This window comes from Dromiciops gliroides, chromosome 4 (genome assembly GCF_019393635.1).
Source record: "Dromiciops gliroides isolate mDroGli1 chromosome 4, mDroGli1.pri, whole genome shotgun sequence".
Taxonomy (NCBI): Eukaryota; Metazoa; Chordata; class Mammalia; order Microbiotheria; family Microbiotheriidae; genus Dromiciops; species Dromiciops gliroides.
Genome location: NC_057864.1, coordinates 142,623,459 through 142,646,986, shown reverse-complemented (window position 1 = coordinate 142,646,986; position 23,528 = coordinate 142,623,459). Strand labels below are relative to the sequence as shown.

At 38.8% G+C, this 23,528-nt stretch overlaps 1 protein-coding gene across 1 annotated transcript in view; it reads left to right on the top strand.

The window, feature by feature from the left end:
* Nucleotides 1–23,528, top strand: part of ACTN2 (actinin alpha 2) — a 102,435-nt gene that overhangs the window by 31,326 nt on the left and 47,581 nt on the right. Inside the window, 3 exon segments of the mRNA XM_044001027.1 lie at nt 16,395–16,509; nt 18,117–18,236; nt 19,053–19,139. Coding sequence (XP_043856962.1) covers nt 16,395–16,509; nt 18,117–18,236; nt 19,053–19,139 — 322 coding nt within the window.

Below are 23,528 nucleotides of genomic sequence, written 5' to 3'. Positions count from 1 at the left end.
GTAGATACTTAAACATGTTTGTTGTATTGGTTTGAATGGTTACCAGAAAGGGCCCAAAGGATTTCTCCACCAGCTGTTGTGTTGGCTTATTACAGAGGCATCCATGAATCGACTGAGCACAGCATGTCCCAGGAAGGATGAAAGAGAGGACTAGGGGGTTGAAAGCATTTCTTACTAGAGGCAGCCATGCTGCACAGTGGATAGACTCTGGTCCTGAAGTCAGGAAGAGCTGCGTTCTAAAATCAGCCTCCGATACTCACTACCCTGTGTGACTGAGCAAGTCACTTTTCACTTCTGTCCACCTTAGTTTACTCATGTCTGAAATGGAGGCAGTGATAGCATCTACCTCAGAGGGCTGTTGTGAGGCTATATATTATTCTGAGAAATACAGGTTTTAAACTAGAAGGGATTGAGTCCAACCTCCTCATTTTATTGAAGAAACTGAGGATCAGACAGTCAAAAACAAGGTCTTACAGCTAGTGGGTTTAGGTTCAGGAATCAAACCTATGTTATCTGATTCGAGATCCAGTGTTCTTTCCATCAAACCACACACACTGATTTTTAAAATGTGTGTAATATAAATATAAATATGCATTATTATTAATATGTAGTACCTATATATTAATACATAACACATGAATATGGGTAGTATACAGATAAGTACACATACATATGTGTATCTATTTGTTTTATATACGTACATATATACATATACATAAACATTAAAAAACATTAATTATATACCATAGGCTATCAAGATTATAGCTTATTTTCAAATCAGTACAGTTGAGTCTGCTTCAGTCTAACTTTGCAGGCTAAATCCACTTGACTCCCCCTTTCACATTCTACGTTCCAGCCAAACTGGCCTTGCTGTATCCAATACACGGCATTCTACATCCTGTCTCGTGTGCCTTGGCACAGCCTGTCCCTCATGCCTGGAATGTTCTCCCCTCTCCTCCCCCGCTTACCTCCACCTCTTAGAGTCTCTGTCTCTCTGAAAGACTCAGCTCAGGCACTACCCCCAACATATGAGGCCTTTTCTGATTTCCCTTACTTGTTAGTATTCTCATTGTCCCCTGGAAAGTATTTTCCACTTACCTTTATGTATTTATTTATATATTGTATGTGTGTGTATGTATACACACACATATATTTGTGTATTTATAGATATATACACACAAGCATACATATACATTCATAAAGATATTGAATGTATTGCATATTTATCAAATAAATAGAATTATTGTGTATTTAAACAGATATTTATCACATAAATACATATGTTTTTGTACATTTACTTTTTTCTTTACTTAGGATCATAGGGTCATAGATGTAGACCATTATAGACCATCTGGTCTAATTTCCTCATGTTACAGACGAGGAAACTGAGCCCCAGAGTTGCTACAGGCTTGCCCAGGGTCACGCCGGCAATAACTGGTTAGAGGTCTAATTTGTATTCAGAACTTCTGGCTAGAAATTAAGTGCTCTCCCTGAACTACTCTCCCTTTTACCTTTGCACTGGTTGCCTGAAAGCATGAAGTACTCTCCCTTCTAACCTCTGCCTCTGGAAATCTTCTTACCCTCAGAGCACAACTTCAGTGTTACCTCCTTAAGTGACACCTTTCTTGACTCTTTCCCAATGCTTGTTGCCCCCTGCAATAATTACTTTGTGTTTGCTCTGCATATACTTACATGCACATTTCTCTCCAGGCTTCTTAAGGGCAAGAACTCTTGTATCTATTGTGGCCAACACAGTGTCTAGAACATGGTCTGTGCTTAATAAATACTTGTCTAATTTAATAGTTATCTTTGTCCTCATAAACTTTTAAGTCTCTGGAGTCCCCAGAATTTGAGCGTTTCAGTGAATTCATCCAATGCAGCCTGATGGCCATGGGAAAGGCACTGAGAAAATACCTAAGGAGCCCCCAAGTGCAGTCTATACTCACAAAGGGAATGCCACTTATTTGGGTTCACCTTCTCTAGCCCCTCCTGATTGGTGGGTTCAGAGGTGCCCGGGGACTGCCTAGCCTAGACTGGGGCATTTGTAAAGGGACTCAACTCTCTTTGTCCTTGGACTTTAGCACAGAGCTAGCCCAAGTTCCAGGGGGACTCCCTCAGTCCTCCTGCTTCCAGACCTGTCTAGGTCCCTATCACCTCTTGGGTGAGCTATTATAATAGCCTCTTTTACTTGTACCACTCTGATTTTTCCTTTGCATGTAATTGCCAAGCTTTCTCTAATCCCTGAGTCTGTCCACATCATTCTCTGGTTTAAAGAGAAGCCACTGAATATTCAGTATTTAATTCAATTCAGAATTGAATAGCCACTCTCCCTTTTGCATTCATCATTATAGGAGAAAATGTAAATGTCTTAGCCTGGCATTCAAGGCCCTTCACAATCTGGCTCCAACATTTTATTTGAGCTTTGTTTTTCATCACTCATCACTCATTTTACATTCCAGCCAACTTGACTACTAGCTAGTCGTTCCTTGAGTGCATTTGTGCAGGATGTTACCCATACCTGCAGTAAGCTCCTTGATTTCCACCTTTAGAAACCCTTGGATCAGAATATTTTAAATTTTAACCTGCTTAATAATGGATTTTGAACACTTTAGAAGAATATAGAACCAAGGTCAGTAAGAAGTCTTATTAACTACTCCCCCACCCACACTCCAAATAATGAATCATTCCTCTCCTTACAGAAAATTGTATGGGACTTGTTGATGTGCAAATGCCTCACATGGAGAGTGTATGTAAAGGGTGGAGGGAAATCGACTTCCGGGAGGTAATGTCTGCAGAACAAGTCCAGGCCCAGTCTGCTTGATTACAAACTCTCCTAGTACTGTCAGAACTCGGCAGGGACCATCTAGTTTTCTGAATGTGTCTAAGGACTATCAGGCAGTCAGGCATTGCAGCTTCAGGGATGTCGGTCAGCAAACAATGTTCTAGGCACTGGAGAGACAAAGTTGAAAGAGCCCCTTCCGATCTAATGTTAGAGACAACCGACAACTATGTACAAATAAGCTACCTGCAGGATAATTGAGAAATAATCAAGAGAGGGAAGGCATTAAAGGGGATCAGGAAAGACCTGTAAAGGATGAGATTTTACTTGGGACTTGAAAGAAGCCAGGTGGCTGGGATGCAGAGGGAGGGAGTCACGTACATGAGGGACAGCCAGAGCTGTCTTATTCCAGGAACAACAAGGAGGCTAGTGTCACTGGATCACAGACTACATGGGGGGGGGCAGATGTAGACTGGAAAAATAAGATGTTGTTGGAAACCCACCTTCCATAGCTCCTGCTCAGAATCATAACTCAGACTGTTTTTCTAAGTGCTTAGACAGCCACCTTGTATCCACCTGCTCAAGAGTACTCATTCACCCAACCTTATTCTTTATATATACATAGAAGTGGTAGTGGAATTACCTCATGTTTTCCATGGTATCTATTAACCATATTATGAAGTTCACAACTTTTAACATATAGGATTCTTAGCTGATGCTGTCTCTTCTTTGCTGAAAGGGTTAACAACTATGAAAATTGAAAAATGAATCCTTCATTCAGTATGTGTCTAGTCCTGGTCAAGGGACAGCTAGGTGGTGTAGTGGAGAGATCACTGACCTTGGAGTCAGGAGGACCTGAATTCAAATCTCACCTCAGACGCTTAATAGCTGTGTGACCATGGGCAAGTCACTTAATCTCTTTATTTTTATTTTTTTTTTTGGGCAGGCAACGGGGGTTAAGTGACTTGCCCAGGGTCACACAGCTAGTAAGTGTCAAGTGTCTGAGGCTGGATTTGAACTCAGGTACTCCTGAATCCAGGGCCGGTGCTTAACCACTGCGCCATCTAGCTGCCCAAATCTCAATTGCCTTAAAACACTTGGGGCCACCTCCAGTCATCCTCATATATATCTTGCCACTAGACCGTGATGGCGCTGGAGGAGAGAGTGAGTTTTGTGACCTTGCACAGCCCTCCCTCACTTAAATCCAATTCAATGCAAATCATGACAACTCTCTTTGAGAATGAAGGACAAAACAACAAGAAGAAGACCTAGTCAAAGATGGAAATGAAATGGTTACTTAAGTTCCTCTGTATTCCTAAGATTTATGGGCTCTTCTTTGTTTAATAGTCATACCTGGGATAGCAGTAATTGCTGCCAGGGCTGCACTTCTATACTCTGAGAGATGTCTGTGACCCCTGCCTTTGAACTTCAGATTGTTAACTAAGTGGGTGGAGTGGTGAAGATCTGTGCTTATCACCATCCAGGTAGGGCAGCTAAGTGGCATCGTGGATGGGGTTCTAAACATGGAATCAGGAAGATCTGGAATCAAATCCTGCCTGAAACACTTGCTAGCTTAGCTGTGTGACCCTGGGCAACTCACCTTTCCACTGCCTTTGTTTCCTTGTTTGGAAGAGAATAATAATAGCATCTGCCTACCAGGGTTGTTGTGAACATAAAATGAGACAATATTCAAAAAGTGTTTTACAAATGTGCTATATAAATGCTAGCTTATTATTATTAGCCCTTATTATCAACTTCAGTTTCTTCATCAGTAAAATGAGGATAATAATAGCATCTACATTTTACCACAGTTATAAGGCTAAATAGTGAATAATAGATACATATGTAAAGTACTTTTAAAACTTTGAAAGGCTATGCAAAAGTTACTATTATAATTATCATCAGCATTTCTCTCTCTGCACTTATTGGAGTCACTGAGGGGACTATAATTTCCCCCCATCAACTGGCTGTAACCTGTTCAATTACAAAATAAGACTTCAATCTTGAGAAAAAAGAATAATCTATCTGTCATCATCAGTCATCTTATTACCTCTAGGGAAAAGTCTTCCTGTGCTTCTGGGGGTGAGTAATCTCTCAACACAGATTTGCATTTTTGTTGAATTCGGATTCACTTCAACTGAAATAATTTCAGGTCAGCCAACAATTCTGACCTTGAATCTGAACTGACTGCTGCATTGTATGTGCAGATGAACACACCTTCATCGAGCAAGCATTTATGGAGTCCCTGCTATATGAAAGGCATTGTGCTCAGTGCACAAGGGGAGATAAAAGGTGAATAAGACACAGTTCCTGCTCCCCAGCTATATGATCTAGGGCAGGGCTTTTTCAACTTTTTCCACTCTCCATCTCTTTTTGGCTGAGACATTTTTACACGACCCTGGGTACATAGGTATATGAAATGGGTATGCATAACCTTTCACTGTTGGCACATTTTTCGCTACCCCCACATTCAGTTACGTGACCCCATATAGAGTCACAACCCACAATTTAAGAAGCTAGCATCTAGGGGAGCAATTAAGACATATGCAAGAAAAACATCATAAGGGCCATAAGAGTCAAACAAAAAGATATGGGAGTCAAGGGTAGGGAGTGATCACTTCCGTCTGGAGGAGTCAGGGAAGGCCTTAGAGAAGAGAGAAAACTGTGTATTCTGAAGATATGGAGAGACGGGACATGACATGTATTCACTTTCTATACATAGGAAGATAGCGCTTGGTCCTCTTGGAGTTGAAGATCTGGAGATCTTCTGTAAGAGTTATAGTATTGGGGGCAGCTAGGTGGCGCAGTGGATAAAGCACTGGCCCTGGATTCAGGAGGCCCTGAATTCAAATTCGGACTCAGACACTTGACACTAGCTGTGTGACCCTAGGCAAGTCACTTAACCCTCATTGCCCCACCAAAAAAAAAAAAAAAAAGAGTTATAGTATTGAAGTGACAATCTTCATGGATAGGGAAAAAAGAGGGAAGTTCTTCTCACTGCTCCCATCCTCATTGAATCCCAGCTCTAGTTTGGGAAGGGGTAGGGTGGAGTATGGATCTCTTTAGTATTAGTGAATGAGGAGGGAAAAGTGAAAAACAGGAGAGAGGGAGGACGAATTCTTTTAACAGGGGTTCTTCAACCTCCCCCATAGACTGTTCAAGCCTATGGACCCCTTTTTAGGACTAGTGTTTTTAAATGCACAAAATAAAATATATAGGATTACAGAAGAAAATCAATTAATTATATCGAAATACAGTTTTCAAAATACTTTTTAAAAAATTTATGGACCCCAAGTTAAGAAACCCTACCTGGTGTAGGGATGGAGTACCAAATGGGGAAACAAAACATGCCGGCCTGCTCCTTCTAGAGCTATCATTAACTTAGGAAAATTACTTTACCTATCTCGATTTTATTTTTCTTATTTGTAAAATGATGAGGTTGAGCTCAAAAGTCTTTTCTTACTTTGACATTCTCTGATTCCGTTGTTCCAGTGGGGCTGATAACCTTTATGCTGCCTCTGTTACTATCCTCTTCTACAGTCTCAGGAATTTGGAACCCTCAATTCATTTCCCCGCTAGAAGTATTTTTATATGTTGTAGTTAAATTTGATACCATTCTTTTTGCCATCTTTCAGGTCCCTTGATTATTAAATAGACTTTTCTGGATTGGGCTGTGTTTTCAGAAACAAACCCGAACTCAAACCAACTAAGTTAGAAATGAACTTTTGGGAATTTCTTCTCTGTGAGGGTTTCTTTCTATGTGAACTGACTATTGAGAAATCAGAAAAATTGATCAGTAGAATCCTTATTTGAGTGACATGGGGGAAATAGGTTTTAATACTTAATGATAAGTCAAATATCCTGTTTTGAGTTAGGCTTTATAACTGTGAAAATTCCAATTTGTTTTGGTAAGTTTAGGATTTAAAGCTGGATAGGTTCTCCAAGATCATCGAGTACCATCAACATAATTTTAAAGATGAGGAAATGGAGGCATGGAAATGTTAAGTGACTTGCTCCAGGTTATTATACAGGTAGTAAGTAGCAGAGCTACTATAGATGAATTCATGTTTACTTGTTTTCAGTTGTATCTGAATCTTCATGATTGGTTTTGGGGTTTTCTTGGCAAAGATACTAGAGTAGTTTGCCATTTTCTTCAGCTTATTTTGCACATGAGGAAACTGAGGCAAATAGGGTTAAGAGACTTGCCCAGGGTCACACAGATAGTAAGTGTTAGAGGACTCCAGGCCTGGCACTCTATGCATTGTTCCATCTAGCTGCCCCTTCATCTTACCTATCTCAAAGCAAGTTAAATATCAACTCCTGAGGGGCGGGGCGGTGAAGGATAGAGAAGCTAAACTAAATAAACTTTCCTATTTGGGGGAATAGCTCTCTGTATTTATTTTTACCTGTGTATGCCTTAGGCAAGTGACCATGTATTCCTTCTTATAATTATTTCTAAATAGGGTAGAGATGATGTAGTTTTATGGAAAGAGCTGCGTTTCAGTACTGACACTACTTATTGGCTGTATAAGCTTAGGTACTTTATTTAACTTTTCCGGCCCTCAGGTTCATCATCTGTAAGATAGAAATAATAATACCTCAGCTACCTATCTCATAGGGTTGTTAAGAAGTTTAGCTTGGATAGTGTGTATATGGAAAGTAATTTATACATACCAACTATCATTATTGTTATTATCTCCCAGTTCAATATTGCCCCTAAGTTAAAATGTTTATGCTGGTGGATATTGAGAAAGAGTTAAATATGTTTATTCCTTTTGTATCTGAGTCTTTTTGACTAGGGTCCCCTTTAAGTATCTTATTTCTAAGTCAATATGTGACCTGTAAAGACTGTTTCTATTTGAGTTGACACCACTGGTATACAACGTTTTATGTTTGCTAAGCACTGAAAGAAATATATGATAAAGAGAAATGATAATGTCTATATCCCCATGTATCTTTAGGGTAGGGTTGTGTAATACACATAAATATGTAACATGAGAATAAGTGTATTATTGAATAGAATATGATAACAATAAACCATGTGTTAAAGCATTTTGATGTTGACAAAGCACTTTATAACAAGTCTATGAGGTAGAAAGCATAAATATTATCTCTGTCTTATTGATAAGGAAATTTAGGGTTATACAGGTAAAGTGACTTGCATAAATATAAATAAATATAAATAAAGTGACTTGCAGCTAATAAATATCAGGAACCTAGGCTGTTAAACTCCAATTTCATCCCTCTTAAGATATATGTTAAAAACATAAGAGAGGCACAGAATAAGATCCGAGGTCCAAGGAAAGAATGATCATTTCTATTTGGGTAATTAGGAGTGGCTCCAAGAAGATGATGGCCTTTCATTTGGGTTTTGAGGGATGGGTTGGGTTTCAACATGTAGAAATGAGGGGGTTGAAGAGGGCATTCCAGGCATAGGGAAAAGGTGTGAGGCAGGAAGATCTGTGCATAGGGATCAAGTGTTTATTTATTGAAGAGTGGTGCAGTCCTTGGTGGTAGAACGTGGAGAAGCAGGTTCTTTGTGTTCTCTGATCCCAGTCCCCCATGCATTCCTCTTGTCTGTGTACAACAGTGTTATGTGCCTTGTGCTAAGCAACAGCATGTTATGTATAGTTATTGAAGGTGGGAACATTTCCCTGTGCTCAAGTAGGTTTAACATAAAATCGTGACTAAGATCGTCTTTATCTTCTTAAACTTCCTACTTGATCCATTTTAGCTGTTCAAAACTGATTTCTTCCTTCCCCTTCAATTTGTACCCAGGAACACCTTGAATTAGTTTGCACCCGTATTGTTAAAGCTGTTCTCTTTTTTTGGCCATCATTTTGTGTTTTTGTAATTCCTTTGTATTTGAAAAGAGTTTTTCTGTTGTTGCTTTTGATTAGTCATGCTTTACAAAAGCTTCGTGTACTTAGCTTAACACCCCATCCTACAGATGGGGAGGGAGACTAAGCTGCAGGAAAGCTGAAGTGGCTTAAGCAAATCATAACAATCAGTTGATAGAGCCAGGCTTAAAACTGAAGGACCGAAAGTTCACGACGTGGAGCTGAGCTATTTCTTACTCTGAATTATCTAACAGGATTTTAAAGACTGAGATTTGTGGGCGAAAGACAGAAGTGTATGATTACCATGGTTGTTTTATTATGTAAAGTTCTGAGAACCCTAATGCACCAAATGGTCTGGTGAGATATTTTGGTAATAGATTTAGCCTTTCCAGAAAGAACTTGTCGTAGTATGTACTAGTATTATCGTGATCTCTTATAATGGCTGGTTTGTGGAATCATAGAATGTCAGAGCTAGAGAGGACCTTAAGGTTTTTCTTGTTTAACCCTATCGTTTTATAGATGAAGAAACTCGTGGACAAGGGAAGTGAAAGAAATTGCAGAAGGTTGAGCAATGAATGAATTGGTGGTTGAGCTGGGAGTAAAACAGAGGTTTCTTAACTCCATTCTCTGCGTGCCATACTACCACATTATATTACTGTCTTTCTTTGTTTCCACTTGTGGGTCTTGGTGTGGGTCTTGGTCTTGGTCTCGGTCTCGGTCTCGGTCTCTGCCGGAGTCTCTTTGTGGGTCATAGGAGGACCCTGGGTTTTCTGTAGTTGCTATGCGATGTTTTGCATTTTTTTTCCCAAATCAAATTATTCCTACAGTCCAGAAAATGGGATTAACAGTTAAATAACAATGTTTATGGAGTTGCTACTGTGTTTAAAGCAATGTACTAGATGTTGGTTAGATAGAAACTCCAGCAGAAACACCACCTTTGTTTTTTTTTTTTTGGCTTTCAAATTTGAATGAGAAACTTGACCATGATACTATTACAGATGTATAATTTGACTAGCTTATCATTTATAGCTTGGTATTAGTGTTCTCTTCCTAGGAGCTACCAGTGAAATTCTTAAGAGTAACATTCGGGGCAGCTAGGTGGCTCAATGGATAAAGCACCAGCCCTGAATTCAAGAGGACCTGAGTTCAAATGTGGCCTCAGACACTTGACGCTTACTAGCTGTGTGACCCTGGGCAAGTCACTTAACCCTCATTGCCCAGTGCCCCCCCCCAAAAAAAAACAAAGAAAGAGACAGAGTAACTTTCAAACTGTTTAGAATACTCAGCTTTGGGGGCAGCTAGGTGGCTCAGTGGATAAAACACTGGCCCTGGATTCAGGAGGACCTGAGTTCAAATCTGGCCTCAGATACTTGACACTTACTAGTTGTGTGATCCTGGGCAAGTCACTTAACCCCCACTGCCCCACAAAAACAAACAAAAAAACCCCACAAACAACAACAACAACAACAAAAAAGAATACTGAGCACTTTTGGAAATACTGTAGGACTCCAAAGATGTGCAGTCAGCCAGTATCTTTACCATTGATGTCAGTAAGCCACATGATCCTTGGGAAATTTAACCCTTCCAAAGGATTAGTCCACCTGCTCTTTATAGGGCAGAGTCTCCTTGCATTGCTAAAGCTGAAATCCCATTTATTTTGGCACCCACATACCTCCCCAAGGATTTTAAAGCTCTACATCCTTCTGGGAGACCCTTACATTCATTTTAAGTTATTTTTAATTTTATTTTTAAAAAATTTAATAATAAACATTTTTATTTATACTTTTGGGTTCCAATTTTTATCCCTCTTTCCCTTCCTCCCCTTCTTCCTCCCCTAGGTAGTAAGCAATCAGATATGGGTTATACATGTATGATTATGTAAAATTAAGTTATTTTTTAAAGGAACCAGGAAGATTATTTGCAGAAATCTTAGCAAATTAGGATTTGTGAAATGAAAGAATGTAGCAGTGACTCTCAGTTGAAAAAACCCCCACAAATTGAAGCTTTTAGAATAGCAATTTAATAGAAAATAATGTTTTTAGGTAGGTTTACTTGATGGAATTCCAAGAGCCATTAAGTTCTGGAGCGTTGTTAACTAGCTTGTCTTTTCCTGTTTATATCATTTATTCATTTTAACAAATTTTCATTAAATACCTGCTGCGTTCATGGCAGTTCTCTCTTGTGAAGTTATTAGGTAGCAAACCTTATCACTATTTTAGAATTGGAATGACCTATAAGGTATGTTGGTTAACTACTTTCTTAGGAGTATGAAGAGATAAAATTGGAGTTGTAAACTCTAATCTGCTAGCACCATTAGTTTCCTTTCCATCTTTCCTGCTACATATTATCTCCTGTATTAACTCTTACTTTACAAAAACTACCTTAGAAGTTCTTTGAAGTAAGGTATCTGCCATCCATATATCAAGATATCAAAGTGTGTCAGTATTCCTTGGCAGGTATTATAAAAATAGCCCTATTTAATTACCTGCTGATAAATTAAAATAGGCATTAAAATAGGAAGATGTACACTCAACAAGGTTATTTACCTCTGTGAAGGAGATCTAGAGTATAGGTTGAAGAGGAATTCTTTGTTAATGGTGCAGATCAGAAGTATCAAACTCTAGGCCCTCACGGCCTTTAGAACTCCTGAAGGGGGCCTGAATTTACTAAAATGTAACTGGGAAATATTTCACAAAATAAATTAAAAATACAATACAGTAGATACTGTTAATTTCTGATTTTCTAGCTCAATTATATGGCCGGCAGGGATCTCTTTCTATTTGAGTTTTACACTATTGGTCTAGATACTGCTGTTTGTGGCTGACATTGTATAGAATGCACAAAGTCTAAGAACTCCAAGAAGAGATCTGTAATCTCTCAAAGGAGTTTTCTTTGTCCATCTAAACAGGAAAGACCAAGTGGATGAAGAATATCTATTGCCCAGATTTCAGCATGCATTTGAGCTTATCCAATAGTAAGTGTATCTGGGATAGACAGTCTAGATGGACAATGAGCTGTACCTAGAGTTGAAAGAAGGAAGATATAAAGATGTAAAGAGGGGCAGCTAGGTGGCACAGTGGATAAAGCACTGACCCTGGATTCAGGAGAACCTGAGTTCAAATCTGGCCTCAGACACTTGATACTTACTAGCTGTGTGACCCTGAGCAAGTCACTTAACCTTCGTTGCCCCCCCCACAAGATGAAAAGAAGGAAGGCATAGATATTTTCTAAAATTGAAAAAATTATTTTACTGACCTCCCCCCACCCCAGCTTCCCATGAAAGCAAAGGCCCATCTTTTCAGTACTAACATTTTACTGGTCTCACCATATGGAAGAGAGATATGGATCCACATCGCCTCTGAAGAATTAAAGATGAGTACCAGATAAGTACCATATGAAGGCAGTGGAGAGGCACAGTGTGGGTATGAGCAGGCTTCAATACACAATCAGCAAGGAACTCTGAACCAACAACAAAAAGAAAAAACAGTTGTAAAGGGTATCATCAAGGAATTGTATGGCAGGGAGAGAAAGATGAGCTGGTCATATGAGGAGAACAAGGGATAACAGGTGGACAGCCAGAGTGTTCCACTGCTCTCTTCTGAGTGTTAGGAGGAATTTGGGAAGGCCTCCAGAATGTTGGGTGTAGCCTGTCTGGTTAACTTTTGAGAGAACATGGACAAGTGTCATATAACATGGTAGATAAGCATGGGTTCCGAACTGTATTATTGAGAAACTCTTGAATGATGACTACTTCTCCCTTGTGTTTTATTTGACTAGAAAGACCAAAACTAGATTCCAAATGACTACAAAGACTGTTTCAGGGCCTGCAAGCAAAGAAGCTTGCTTAGAAACATTTGTCTACTGAACCAAATGCTTGAGTTTAGTCTGTTTGGTCAGGTCCTTTTTCTTAACTCATGTCTTCTAGGCTCATTTAGCAGAGAACAGTAAATTATAAAAAACATATTTTTAATCACAAAAGTATTTTATTATTTTCCAGTTACATGTAGTGATCATTTTCAACATTTGTTTTTATAAGATTTCTAGTTTCAACATATTTTTTTAAAACAGTGGTAGAAATGGTGGGACAGGGCAAAATATATGGGAACAGTCTTTCCATCCTGGACTGTGGCAATTCATTCTTTAAGTAAAATGGAAATTAACCCCTGTGCTAGCACATAATCTTCTCTTTTCCCCCAAGTTCATTTTGTAGTACAGAGTTATCAAAGTCCTCTCTCATATTTGTGTTTTGTTAGTTACTAGTTACTCAAAGTTATATTGACACATGAGGATACTAATTAAAGATATTTAAACTTCATTAGGCTTAACTTAGCCAAGTACATTGACCTTTTAGTTTAATCTTCCTGGATAATAACTAAATAACAAATAATTACCTTAATTATGACATCTTTCTCTAGTAGGCTCAAATAGATTCTTAAAGACTCACCCTGAGGATTCAGTGTACTAACATTATTTTCATGAATTTTTTTGGTGAAGCCAACTTTGCCAGTCGAGTTCAGTAATGTTTCTAGTATTTATTTTCAAGGTTACATTAAAAGATTTAAATTACTAAGTGTGTATGCATAGGTCATCTCTTGTAAGTAAAACCAAATGAACAAAATAGATACCTATCTAGTTATAACTATATACTCTTATGCTTTTCCAAATCCCCCACCCCTACCCCAGTTTAATCCATTTTTTGTTAGAAGGGTCTAGGCAATACCGTCCATATGAATGTCATTAACTAGAAAAGTATTTAAAGTTTAAAGTTGTTTTTTAAGGGCTTAGAGTATTTCATACTTGACTATAGCAAATGGCTTGCAAACTTCCTCCTAGACCAAAGCAATGTTTAACTCTTAGGTGTTCCTCAGAAGAAGTCATTGAAGTATTATTGGTTTAGCTACTTTTCATAAAGTTAAATAGCCATGAACTCCAAAGAACTGCTAACATCCTGAAATTAATGGACTATTGTCCAGGCCTTGGAAATCCCATTATTTTATTCAACTATATACAAAAATTTGTTTTAACAAGATTCAGCTTCTGTCTTGTTATATCTTACTTGGAAAGAACATATTTATTGAGAAGTTGATTGCCTTGTCCAGTCTTTACACTATATCTTATTTATTTTTTTCCATTTATTATGCTGGGTTAGCACTTTGTTCTTGAGACCAGCAGCTGCTATGAGACTAGGGGGAGTTGACATTCTCAGTCAACAGCTGCCTGCTGTATTTCTAATCCTGTTTTGGCAGGAAATGGTTCTTAAGTGGAAGCCAAGTAAAAAGGAAGCTTGAAAAAGTAAACAAAACAATTTTGGATGCCACCTAATAATAATATAGAGTGCTATTCTTCTGAAGATTTCACCTTCAGCACTTTGGATCATTGATCTCTTTTTCGTGGCTTTCTATCCTTTGTAATTCTTGTCCGTGTCCTTCCACACATCCTCCATCCAGAGGGCTGGAGGCTTTCCTAGAGTTCTTTTGACATTGCATAGATACCAGGATAATACTCAGCCTGCCCATCAGTTATTCCTCCCTTTTACCATATACACCAACATTCTTTTCTAGACATGGAACTATTTGCTGACATGCTTGGTGTTATGTTGCAGCCTGCTCAATTCATGCGATCTGCAGAAATTTCAAATCAGTGCAAAAATGTATTTTGCAGGTAGACAAGTAACTTATGACAGTCATAATAGCTTCTTTGTAGAAGGGAAGAGAAGAAGGAAAACAAGCATTTATGAATCACTGTGCTAAGTGCTTTACAAATATTATTTCATTTTAGCCTCATAACACCCTAGGAGGTAGGTACCATTACCACCTTCATTTTCACAGATGAGGAAACAGAGATAGGCAAAGATTAAGCGACTTGCCTAAGGTTACACCCCTAGATGGGTGTCTGAAGCTGAATTTGAACTCTGGTCTTCCTGACTCCAGGTCTAGCTCTCTATCCACTGCAGACACCTCTTAGACCACCCACACTAAGATGAGATCCACATAGAGCATACACAAAATGTTTTTTTTTCTTGCTCTCTAGAATAGAGTGATATGAATTGGTTTATCTTCATTTTGTTATGTGGGCAGGATTCAATTTACCAACTAATGTGTTTGAGAAATTCACTATAAGTTGATATTTTGGCTTCAGAGCACTATTTGTTCTCATACAAACAGTATTATATGTAGTGTTTGGTTCCCAGGCCAGTGCACAAAAGCCTATTTAACCCTAATCACTATGTATAAAAATTGTTTATATGAACAAAATATAATTTTGAGTTTCCCCTGCTGATGTAGTGGCAAATTTCCCCCTCAGTCTCTCACCCCCAAATCTGGAAGAGTTTCGTTGGAATTTGTCAATCTAATAAAACCTCCCAATAAAATATGATTATAAAGCATGCTTAATATGTGCCTAACAAGGTATATGGAAATTTGGAGAAGAGGAGGAATATAATACCAGTTAGGGTACAGAAGCATTTTATTTGTGTCATACATAATAGATCTGACCATTCTAGGAGACCATAAGAGGTCTCCCTTCTTAATAAACTCCAATGGCTCCCCATTATCCCTGGGTAAAAATATAAAGTCCTCTGCTTTGCATTAATAATGCTGGCCCATTCTTACCTTCAGTAGTTGGGTTTTTTTTTTTATTCTCTCCCTCTAACTCTATAACTCAGTGGGCCTGCTTGCTATTCCTCCCACTTGACGCTCCATTTTCCATGTGCATTCCATGTGCGTGCCTTTTGCACTGGCTGTCCTCCATGTCTGGAATGCTCTCCCTCCTCACCTCTGCCAGCTGGCTTCCCTGTTTTCTTCAAGACTCAGCTCAAATCTCTCCTTATGCAGGAGGCCTTTCTTGGCTTTCTGGGATTACTTTCCACTACTCTGTAAACAGTTGTTTGAATGTTGTCTCCCCATTAGAATGTGAGCTCACTAAGGGCAAGGATGGTGGATCTGCCTTCCTTTCTTACTTCAGTACTTAGCACAGTGCTTGGCACATAGGAAATACTTAAAAAATGATGCTTGGCTGACTAAGTTATAAGGGAAACTTAGGAGTGGAAGAGAAGATTTTAAAATCTTTGTCCTTAAGAATAATAGTCATGGGGCAGCTAGGTGGTGCAGTGAATAGAGCACTGGCCCTGGAGTCAGAAGTACCTGAGTTCAAATCCGACCTCGGACACTTAACACTAACTAGCTGTGTGACCCTGGGCAAGTCACTTAACCCCAATTGCCTCACTAAAAAAAAAAATGAAACAAACAAACAAAAAAAGAATAATAGTCTAATTGATGAGATAAAGCTATAAATAGAGAATATAAACAATAAAATCCAACATTTATTAAGTGCGGAACATTATGTTAGGAATAGGTTTGATACATTAAAGCTCTCATGTTGCTCTTAGGCTCTAACTGGTAAATATGATGCATAAATACGTTTTAAAATAATATGGGACCGATATCTAAAAGGCACAAAGTGCTTTATGAAGTTAAAGGCAGAAAAAGCCATAATTACTATGGGGGTGACTATTTGAGGCAGGATATGAGTAAGCCAGTGTTGATAGTCTAAAATTTAGGTAGGAGTTCTTCTGGATAGTTCATCAAACAAACAAATCTTAAGTACTTGCCTTAAGGTTTCAATTTTACCTGTTTCTTTCATGTTCATTTTCCTTTAGAAGACTGGACAGGACCCAAAGACCTCTTTATACTCCTCAGAATATGAGTTAGATTGGCTGTCTTTCAAAAGGAAAATTTCTGATTGTTGTTTTGACAAATGTTTGTTTTACCTTCCAGACATTTACTGCCTGGTGCAATTCTCATCTAAGAAAAGCTGGTACTCAGATTGAGAACATCGAGGAAGATTTCAGAAATGGCCTTAAACTCATGCTTCTTTTGGAAGTCATTTCAGGTTGGTGATAAAGCAGTTTTCATTGTTTTAACCTCTGTTGCTTCTGCAGTCTTCCACATACCTAATTCAGTTTGTAATCACTTGAGTGAAAAGAGTTCTGGATGTGCCACCTTGAGACATAGGTTCAAATCTTGGCTCTGATCTGGGCTCATATCATACCATAGCTGTGTGATTGCAGAAGTCATATAACTTCAGTGATCCTCGGTTTCCTCCTCTGCCTTCGAGGGTTTTGTTGAGGAAAACACTTTGTAAACCATATAGTTTAATTAGTTTTTCTGTCTGTTACAGGATGAATTCACTGAGTGTTTTCTTTTGAAGGTATTCAAGCTTTGTAATTGCAATATTAGAAATTACTCTTTGGCAAAGTTCTTGTCTTCTCAGAGATCTTTATCTAAGCCTGAAAACTAGCTAAATTCTACCATAAACTCATTTCCTAGTGTTCTCTTTTCAAAGTATTTTTTAAGTTCTCCTACTTTGAAAAACAAGAAGAAATGATATCATGGCCCCCTGTAACTCACCCTGCTTCCTTGTCCCTCAGTTCTTCATGATACTAGAATATATGTACCTAAAATTTACATACTTTTTCCACCTTGAAGCAAAGGCATTGTATTAAGTAGAGTATAAGAAAAGTAACAATAGAATATATCTCTCATAGACCTGGGGTATACTTTCTCACAAATATAAATGTCATCAGTGGGAAGAATAAACATACTTAGGGAATATGTGTGGAGAAACACATTATTAAGAGGTGCATGGAGAGACATGTGTATTAGAACACATGGCCAGGGCACATAGAATGATTTTTTACACAGGAAAGATGTGTGGCTAGAGTGCATGTATGGAGGGGCAAACATACAGGAACACATATGGCCTTGTCACATTTGTGAAAGGTGCCTGACTATTTAATCTGTTTGCTTTGCCTATAGAATAGGTAAAATTTCTTACATAGCCCACATTTAGTTGTTAGCTCAATGCTGAATAAGTGAGCATAAGCTACATATTATCTATTTTTTCCCCTTATAATTCATATCTGACTTTGGTTTCAAAATTTTACAGTTAAGGAAGTGTGACTATGAGAGATTAAGGCAGATTTCCCTTCAGTGCACATGTCTCCATATACTGGCTACTGAGGTCACTGGAATAAATGTCAGTTCCTGGTACTCATCTCAGGGAGCTGAATTTATGCTTTTCTGATTTCTCCCAAGGGCTAGCCAGCAACTTAGAATGATTCAGTGGCATGGCCCTGTCTCTCTCAACTCATCTGTAAAAGCCTCGGTGTTAGCCTGTATCTCAAATCAAACCCCAAGAATAGATTTCAAAAGCCTATATGTTGATAGTACTTTACTTCATCTTGAAATCCATTTTATCTGAAAGTGATTAATTGGCTTCCTGGGATTAGAACAATTGACTTCATGTTGCTGGTTATTTTCTCCCCCTGGTTTGGTTCAATGAAACAAAAACAAATTGGTTCTAATGACCAAGTGGCTATTTGAATACTGCCAATAAGATTTCTTTAAGAAAACTTGGATCCTGAATTTTTTCATCTTGGGTCTATAACGTGATGTAACCAACAGTCTGTATGTGTACCATTTTTTTTTTCTTCATAGGTGAAAGACTGTCTAAACCTGACCGAGGAAAAATGCGCTTCCATAAAATTGCCAATGTCAATAAGGCCCTGGATTATATAGCCAGTAAGGGTGTGAAACTGGTATCCATTGGTGCTGAAGGTAAGCTGAGGCACTAATGTCATGGAGGTGTTGTGAGGGCAAAATGAGAGAAGGATGAAAAGGGTTAAAAAAGCATAAAACTCTGTACAAATGTAAAATACTAGTGTGGTAGGCAGCTGGTGGCCCAGTGAATCCAGTGAGCACTAGGCCTGGAATCAGAAAGACCCACCAGAGTTCAAATTTGGCCTTAGAATAGCTATATGACCCTGGGGAAGTCTTTTAATTTCTGTTTGATTCAGTTTCCTCAACTGTAAAATGGGAATAATAATACTAGCAGGGTTGTTGTAAGTATCACATAAGATGATATTTGTAAAATGTACTATAGTACCTAGTACATAGTAGGTACCATAAATGCTTTCCCCTTATTAATAATCACACATGTAAGTTGGCAGAAATTGAGAATGCTTTACATTGTTGGTCATTGACTCTGAACAGTTAAGGCCTAATAGAATCTACTTGTAGAATCTAGGTAGAGATAGCATGGTTCCTGAGACTGAACTGTCCATGTCTGATTGTTGACAGTTTTCCCTAACAGTCTTAGAAGTTAGGAAATTAACTGGTTAATTTTAGTCAAATGTATCTGCAAGATTTGTACTTGTGAGTCAATTCTGAATTCATCCAGAGATGAGGAATTTGGGCCCTGCTCCCACATTTGAAGACATTACGAAAGGATCATAAGCATACTGGTGGGCCTATAGAAATCAAAATTCTTTTCATTCTTGAATATACTTGTAGGCATCACTCTTAAAAGAGTGCAATAGTATGTTCAGATAATCTTATAGAGTTTGTTTTTAATGTTATTTTTCTTGCCTACAGAAATTGTTGATGGCAACGTGAAAATGACATTGGGTATGATCTGGACCATCATCCTTCGCTTTGCTATTCAGGATATTTCAGTGGAAGGTAAAGTGTATGAGAGACAACCTGAATATGTTAAAATATTTGTGGAAAGTGGTGAAAATGAAATGTATTCTATAAACTGAATTCTATAAAGGGTTTTCTGAAGCAGAAGAGAGTAAGTTATGAGATTGGACCCCGTTATGAATGTGACCATTCAACTTTATAATTACATTTGCATTGGACAGGTAGGTGTCAAAGTAGAAAGAGTGCTGGACTTGGAGTCAGGAAGACCTGTGTTCAAATCCAGCTTTGGTTCTAGGCTACTCACTTATCTTCCCTGAGCCTTAGTTTCCTTCTCTGTAAAATAGGAATGATAATATCATCTACCTTGTAGAATTGTTGTGGGGAACAAATGAGATAGTAGATGCAAACCTTAAACTGCAATATAAATACTAACTGTTTTGGGGCTGGGCTTGAGCAATGCTTTGTCATTCCTTGGGGTGGAATCTTTGTAGAAAGGATTAGTGGTGTCTTCAGAGCACAAGTAGCTAGGAAAATGTACAAATATTTAGATTCTGAAATGTTTATTACAGGATTAAAAATAAGTTTAATGAATTCATAACTATCTGGTTGAAATATTTGGGCTTACAACCGAAACAAAGAATTTCAGGTACAGAAAGAATTTATTGAAAATCAAGTCTTCCTTTCTTAATAGAATCTCAACTTTTCATGGTGACTCTCTGCCTAGCTATCACTGTATTCACAGTATACTGTATTCACAGTAAGGACATTTTAAAGCTTTGAATCTCCAGTGAAGATGAAAATCACTAGTCTTTTACTCCCACTCCATTTATGTGTATGTCCATTATTTCTAAAAGGTGTTAAGCTGGTTTTTCTCAAAATAGATTTCCTCTTTAGCCCCAAATCACCAACTATCTATCTGGCTACAGGTCTGTTTGAGGAGAGTCTTATTTATTCCACACCCATGATTTAACTTGACCTGTCTTCATTAACTAGACATTGGAGCTCCAGCTCTTTACTCTTGTATTCTAACAGAGTTTCAGGACATCTAATGCTAACCCTTTCTAGTTATTAATCAATTATCAAATATTTATTGAGTACCTTCAAGGTAGTCTAATAGGCACTTTAGGATATGAGGCATGATCCTTGCTTTCAAAGTGTTTACAATCAAGTTGGACTATTCTTCAAGATGTAGAAGACCCTTGTACAGGAATATTGATCAATCAAGTAGCAAACATTTATTAAGCACTTGCTATTTTCCTGCAACTTGTGCTTGGAGAAAGGCAAAAGCACAAAAATAATCTCTTCCCTCAGGGAGCTTACCTAATAATGGGGAGACAACATGTAAACAGTTAAATATAAAATGTCTACAGATTAGGAGGAAGGTCAGCTTAGAAGGGAAGGCTCAGGTGGCCAGCCTCTTGCAGAAGGTAGTACTTGAACTGAGTCTTAAAAGAAGTCAAGAATGACAAGTGATGGAGGTAAGAAAGGAAAGCTCTCCAGGCATGAGGGGAACAGCCAGTGCAAATGCATGGAGATGGTAAATTGTAGTGTCACATGCAAAGAACAGCAAATAGGCTGGCATCATTGGACCAAAGAGTCATTGGAAGAAAGCAAAATGCGAGAAGACTAGAAAGGTAGGAAGGGCCCAAGTTATGAGGAGCCTTGAATGCCAAACAGAGGACTTTATAGTTGATCTTGGAACTAATAGGGAGTGTCTGGAGTTTTTGGAGCAGAGAGAGTTACATTGGCAGACCTGTACTTTAGTCAGATCATTTTGGCAGCTGTGTGAAGGATAGATTAGAGAGCGGAAGAAGGTTGAGATAGGGAAACCATTGAGAAGTCTATTTTAATAGTTCAGGCCTGAGGTGTTAAGGGCCTGAACCAGCTTGGTGGCTCTGTCAGTAGAGAGGAGAGGATACATGCAGGAGGTGTTGTTCAGGTAGAAATGACAATATCTAGGGATATGTGGGATGTATGAGAGTGAGGAGTTGCTGTGGATGATGAGGCTTTGAACTTGGGATACTGAGAGGTTGGTGGTAGCCTTAAGGGAACAGGTTTTGTGGGAAAGATGAGTTCTAATTTGAATATGTTGAGTTTGAAGTGCCCATAGAAAATCCAGTTTGAAATGTCTAGTTGGCAGTTTGAGATGTGGGATGAGAATTCAGAAGAGAGACTAGGGCTGGATGTATAGATCTGAGAATTATCAACATAGATATGATCATTGAACCCATGGGAACTGATGAGACCACCAAGGAAAATGGTAAAGAGAGAAAAGAGAAAAAAGACACAGGTGGCTGTCTTACAGAAACCCCACAGTTAAGTAAGGGGAAGAGTCTGAAGATTCAGCAAAGGTGGCTAAGAAGGAATATAATCAGACACATAGGAGAACCAAAGGAAAGCAGTGTCATGAAGACCCAAAGAGAAGAATGCATCCATTTGGAGGTGATCAAGAGTATCAAATAATTCAGACAGGTCAAGAAGAGTGAGGAGCAGAAAAAGGCCATTACATTTGGCAATTAAGAGATCACTGTTTATTTGGGAAAGAGTAGTTTCCATTTATTGCTGAAGTCAGAAGCCAGATTACAGTGACTTTAGAAGGCAGTGAAAGAAAGGAAGTCAAGTCATTGAGTATAGATGACTTTTTCAAACACTTTGGCAGAGAGAAGGAGAAGAGAGGTATAGAGCCCAGTAGCTAGCAGGATGATAGGAATTGTTTTGAAGTCAGAGGAAGCATGATTATGTTTTTAGGCATCAAGGGTATAAATGAATGAATGAATGAAAAATCATTTATTAGGCACTTAACGTGTGCAGAGCACTGTGCTAAATGCTAAGTACACACACAGAAAAGAAAGTCTGTCCTTGTTCTCCAGGAGCTCACATTTTAATAGGAGAGACAACCTATATATAGTTTTAGCTACAAGTTAGATGGAAAGGCCCAGTGGTCCTTAGGGTGCAGTGGTGAAGCAGGGAGTAACACATATTCTTTAATGCCATTTCCAATGATAAAACATATTTGCACCTAATGTGAACCATTTGATATAGTGTCTTTATTGGGAAAAACTTTCCTTTTTGTGGCTTCAGTCACTGTGGTACCTTAAGATGGATGACGATAATGATGGTAACAGCTAGCATTTATATGGTGTTTTAAGATTTGTAAAGTGCCTTGGCAAACTTTAAATCTGTATATAAATGCTAGCTATTATATTACAGCCCTACCTCACAGGCTTGCTATGTCATTTGATCCTCACTACAACACTCTGAGATTATTATTAACCCCATTTACAAATGAGGAAATGAAGGCAAATGGAAATTAAGTAACCTGTCCAGAATCGTACAACCGTTAAGTAGCTGAAGCTGGATATGAATTCTGGTCTTCCTACCTCCAAGTCTGTCACTCTATTCACTGCACCACCCAGCTGCTAAAGTTGTTGTCAAATTCCATCTTTACAATGGTTTTTTTATATGAACTGGGCTAGAGGTTGGAAGGGTGATCTGGGCAGGGAGGGTGAAGGGGTGCATGTGTATTCCTAAGGAACTTGCATTTACTTGGCAGTCTGTGGAATTTAGTCATCTGCTCATAGGTATAGATATACCTCTGCTCTAGTATCCCACTCTCAGAGGAGAGCAGACCGGCTTCTGGTCTCAACTTCCCGCTTCCCCTCCTAGCAGGAATGAAAGTCTCCCTTGAAGAAGGGTGGGGGGAGAAGAGGGCTAGAGTTGTCTATTCCTCCTTCCTTCAAGCCACACAACACAAGGACAAGCTTGTTGCAATACATGGTGCCTCAGCATCCATGTGGAGCCTCTTGTAGTCTTTACCTAGGGGCTCTCCATTGCTTCACTGATGCTACTGAGAAGAATATTCATATATGGCTAAAACTTCTGTAAGCCATAAAGGTGCAGACTTCTTTATCTGGACAGCCAGTCATTTGAGGCACTCTCTCTCTTTCTCTACTTCACCCATGAGAAACAAAAGTTATAGCGATAGAATCCTACCCACTAACACCTGGCCTTAGGCTAGACCTAGTTTGGACTAGCCCAGTGATTCAGACTTGGTATTGGAATACAGTGAATACTCAAGGACCATAATATGCAATGAGGTAACTGCTGGTGGGGGTGGGGGTGGTGAAGGTGGCAGGTCACTTCTCCAAATGGATTGTTCACCTATATGTGAGCTGTGGAAGAGGCAGAATACTGGGCTTAAAGTTGGGTTCTTTAGTTCAGCATCCTGGGCTGTCTCCCTCCAGGTCTGAGTGGATATAGCTGGGGTAGGCTAGCCTTGCTTCGCCTCACACCAGCTGTCTTCCATCTCTCCCTCAAGGTGTTTTGCTGCTTTAGCTACTTTTAAACTTTTGTGGAGGTTGGTAAGTAGTAGATAGGGAGAAGTAAAGATTAGGGAGAGAGTAAGAATGACAATGGAAGAGACAGGAA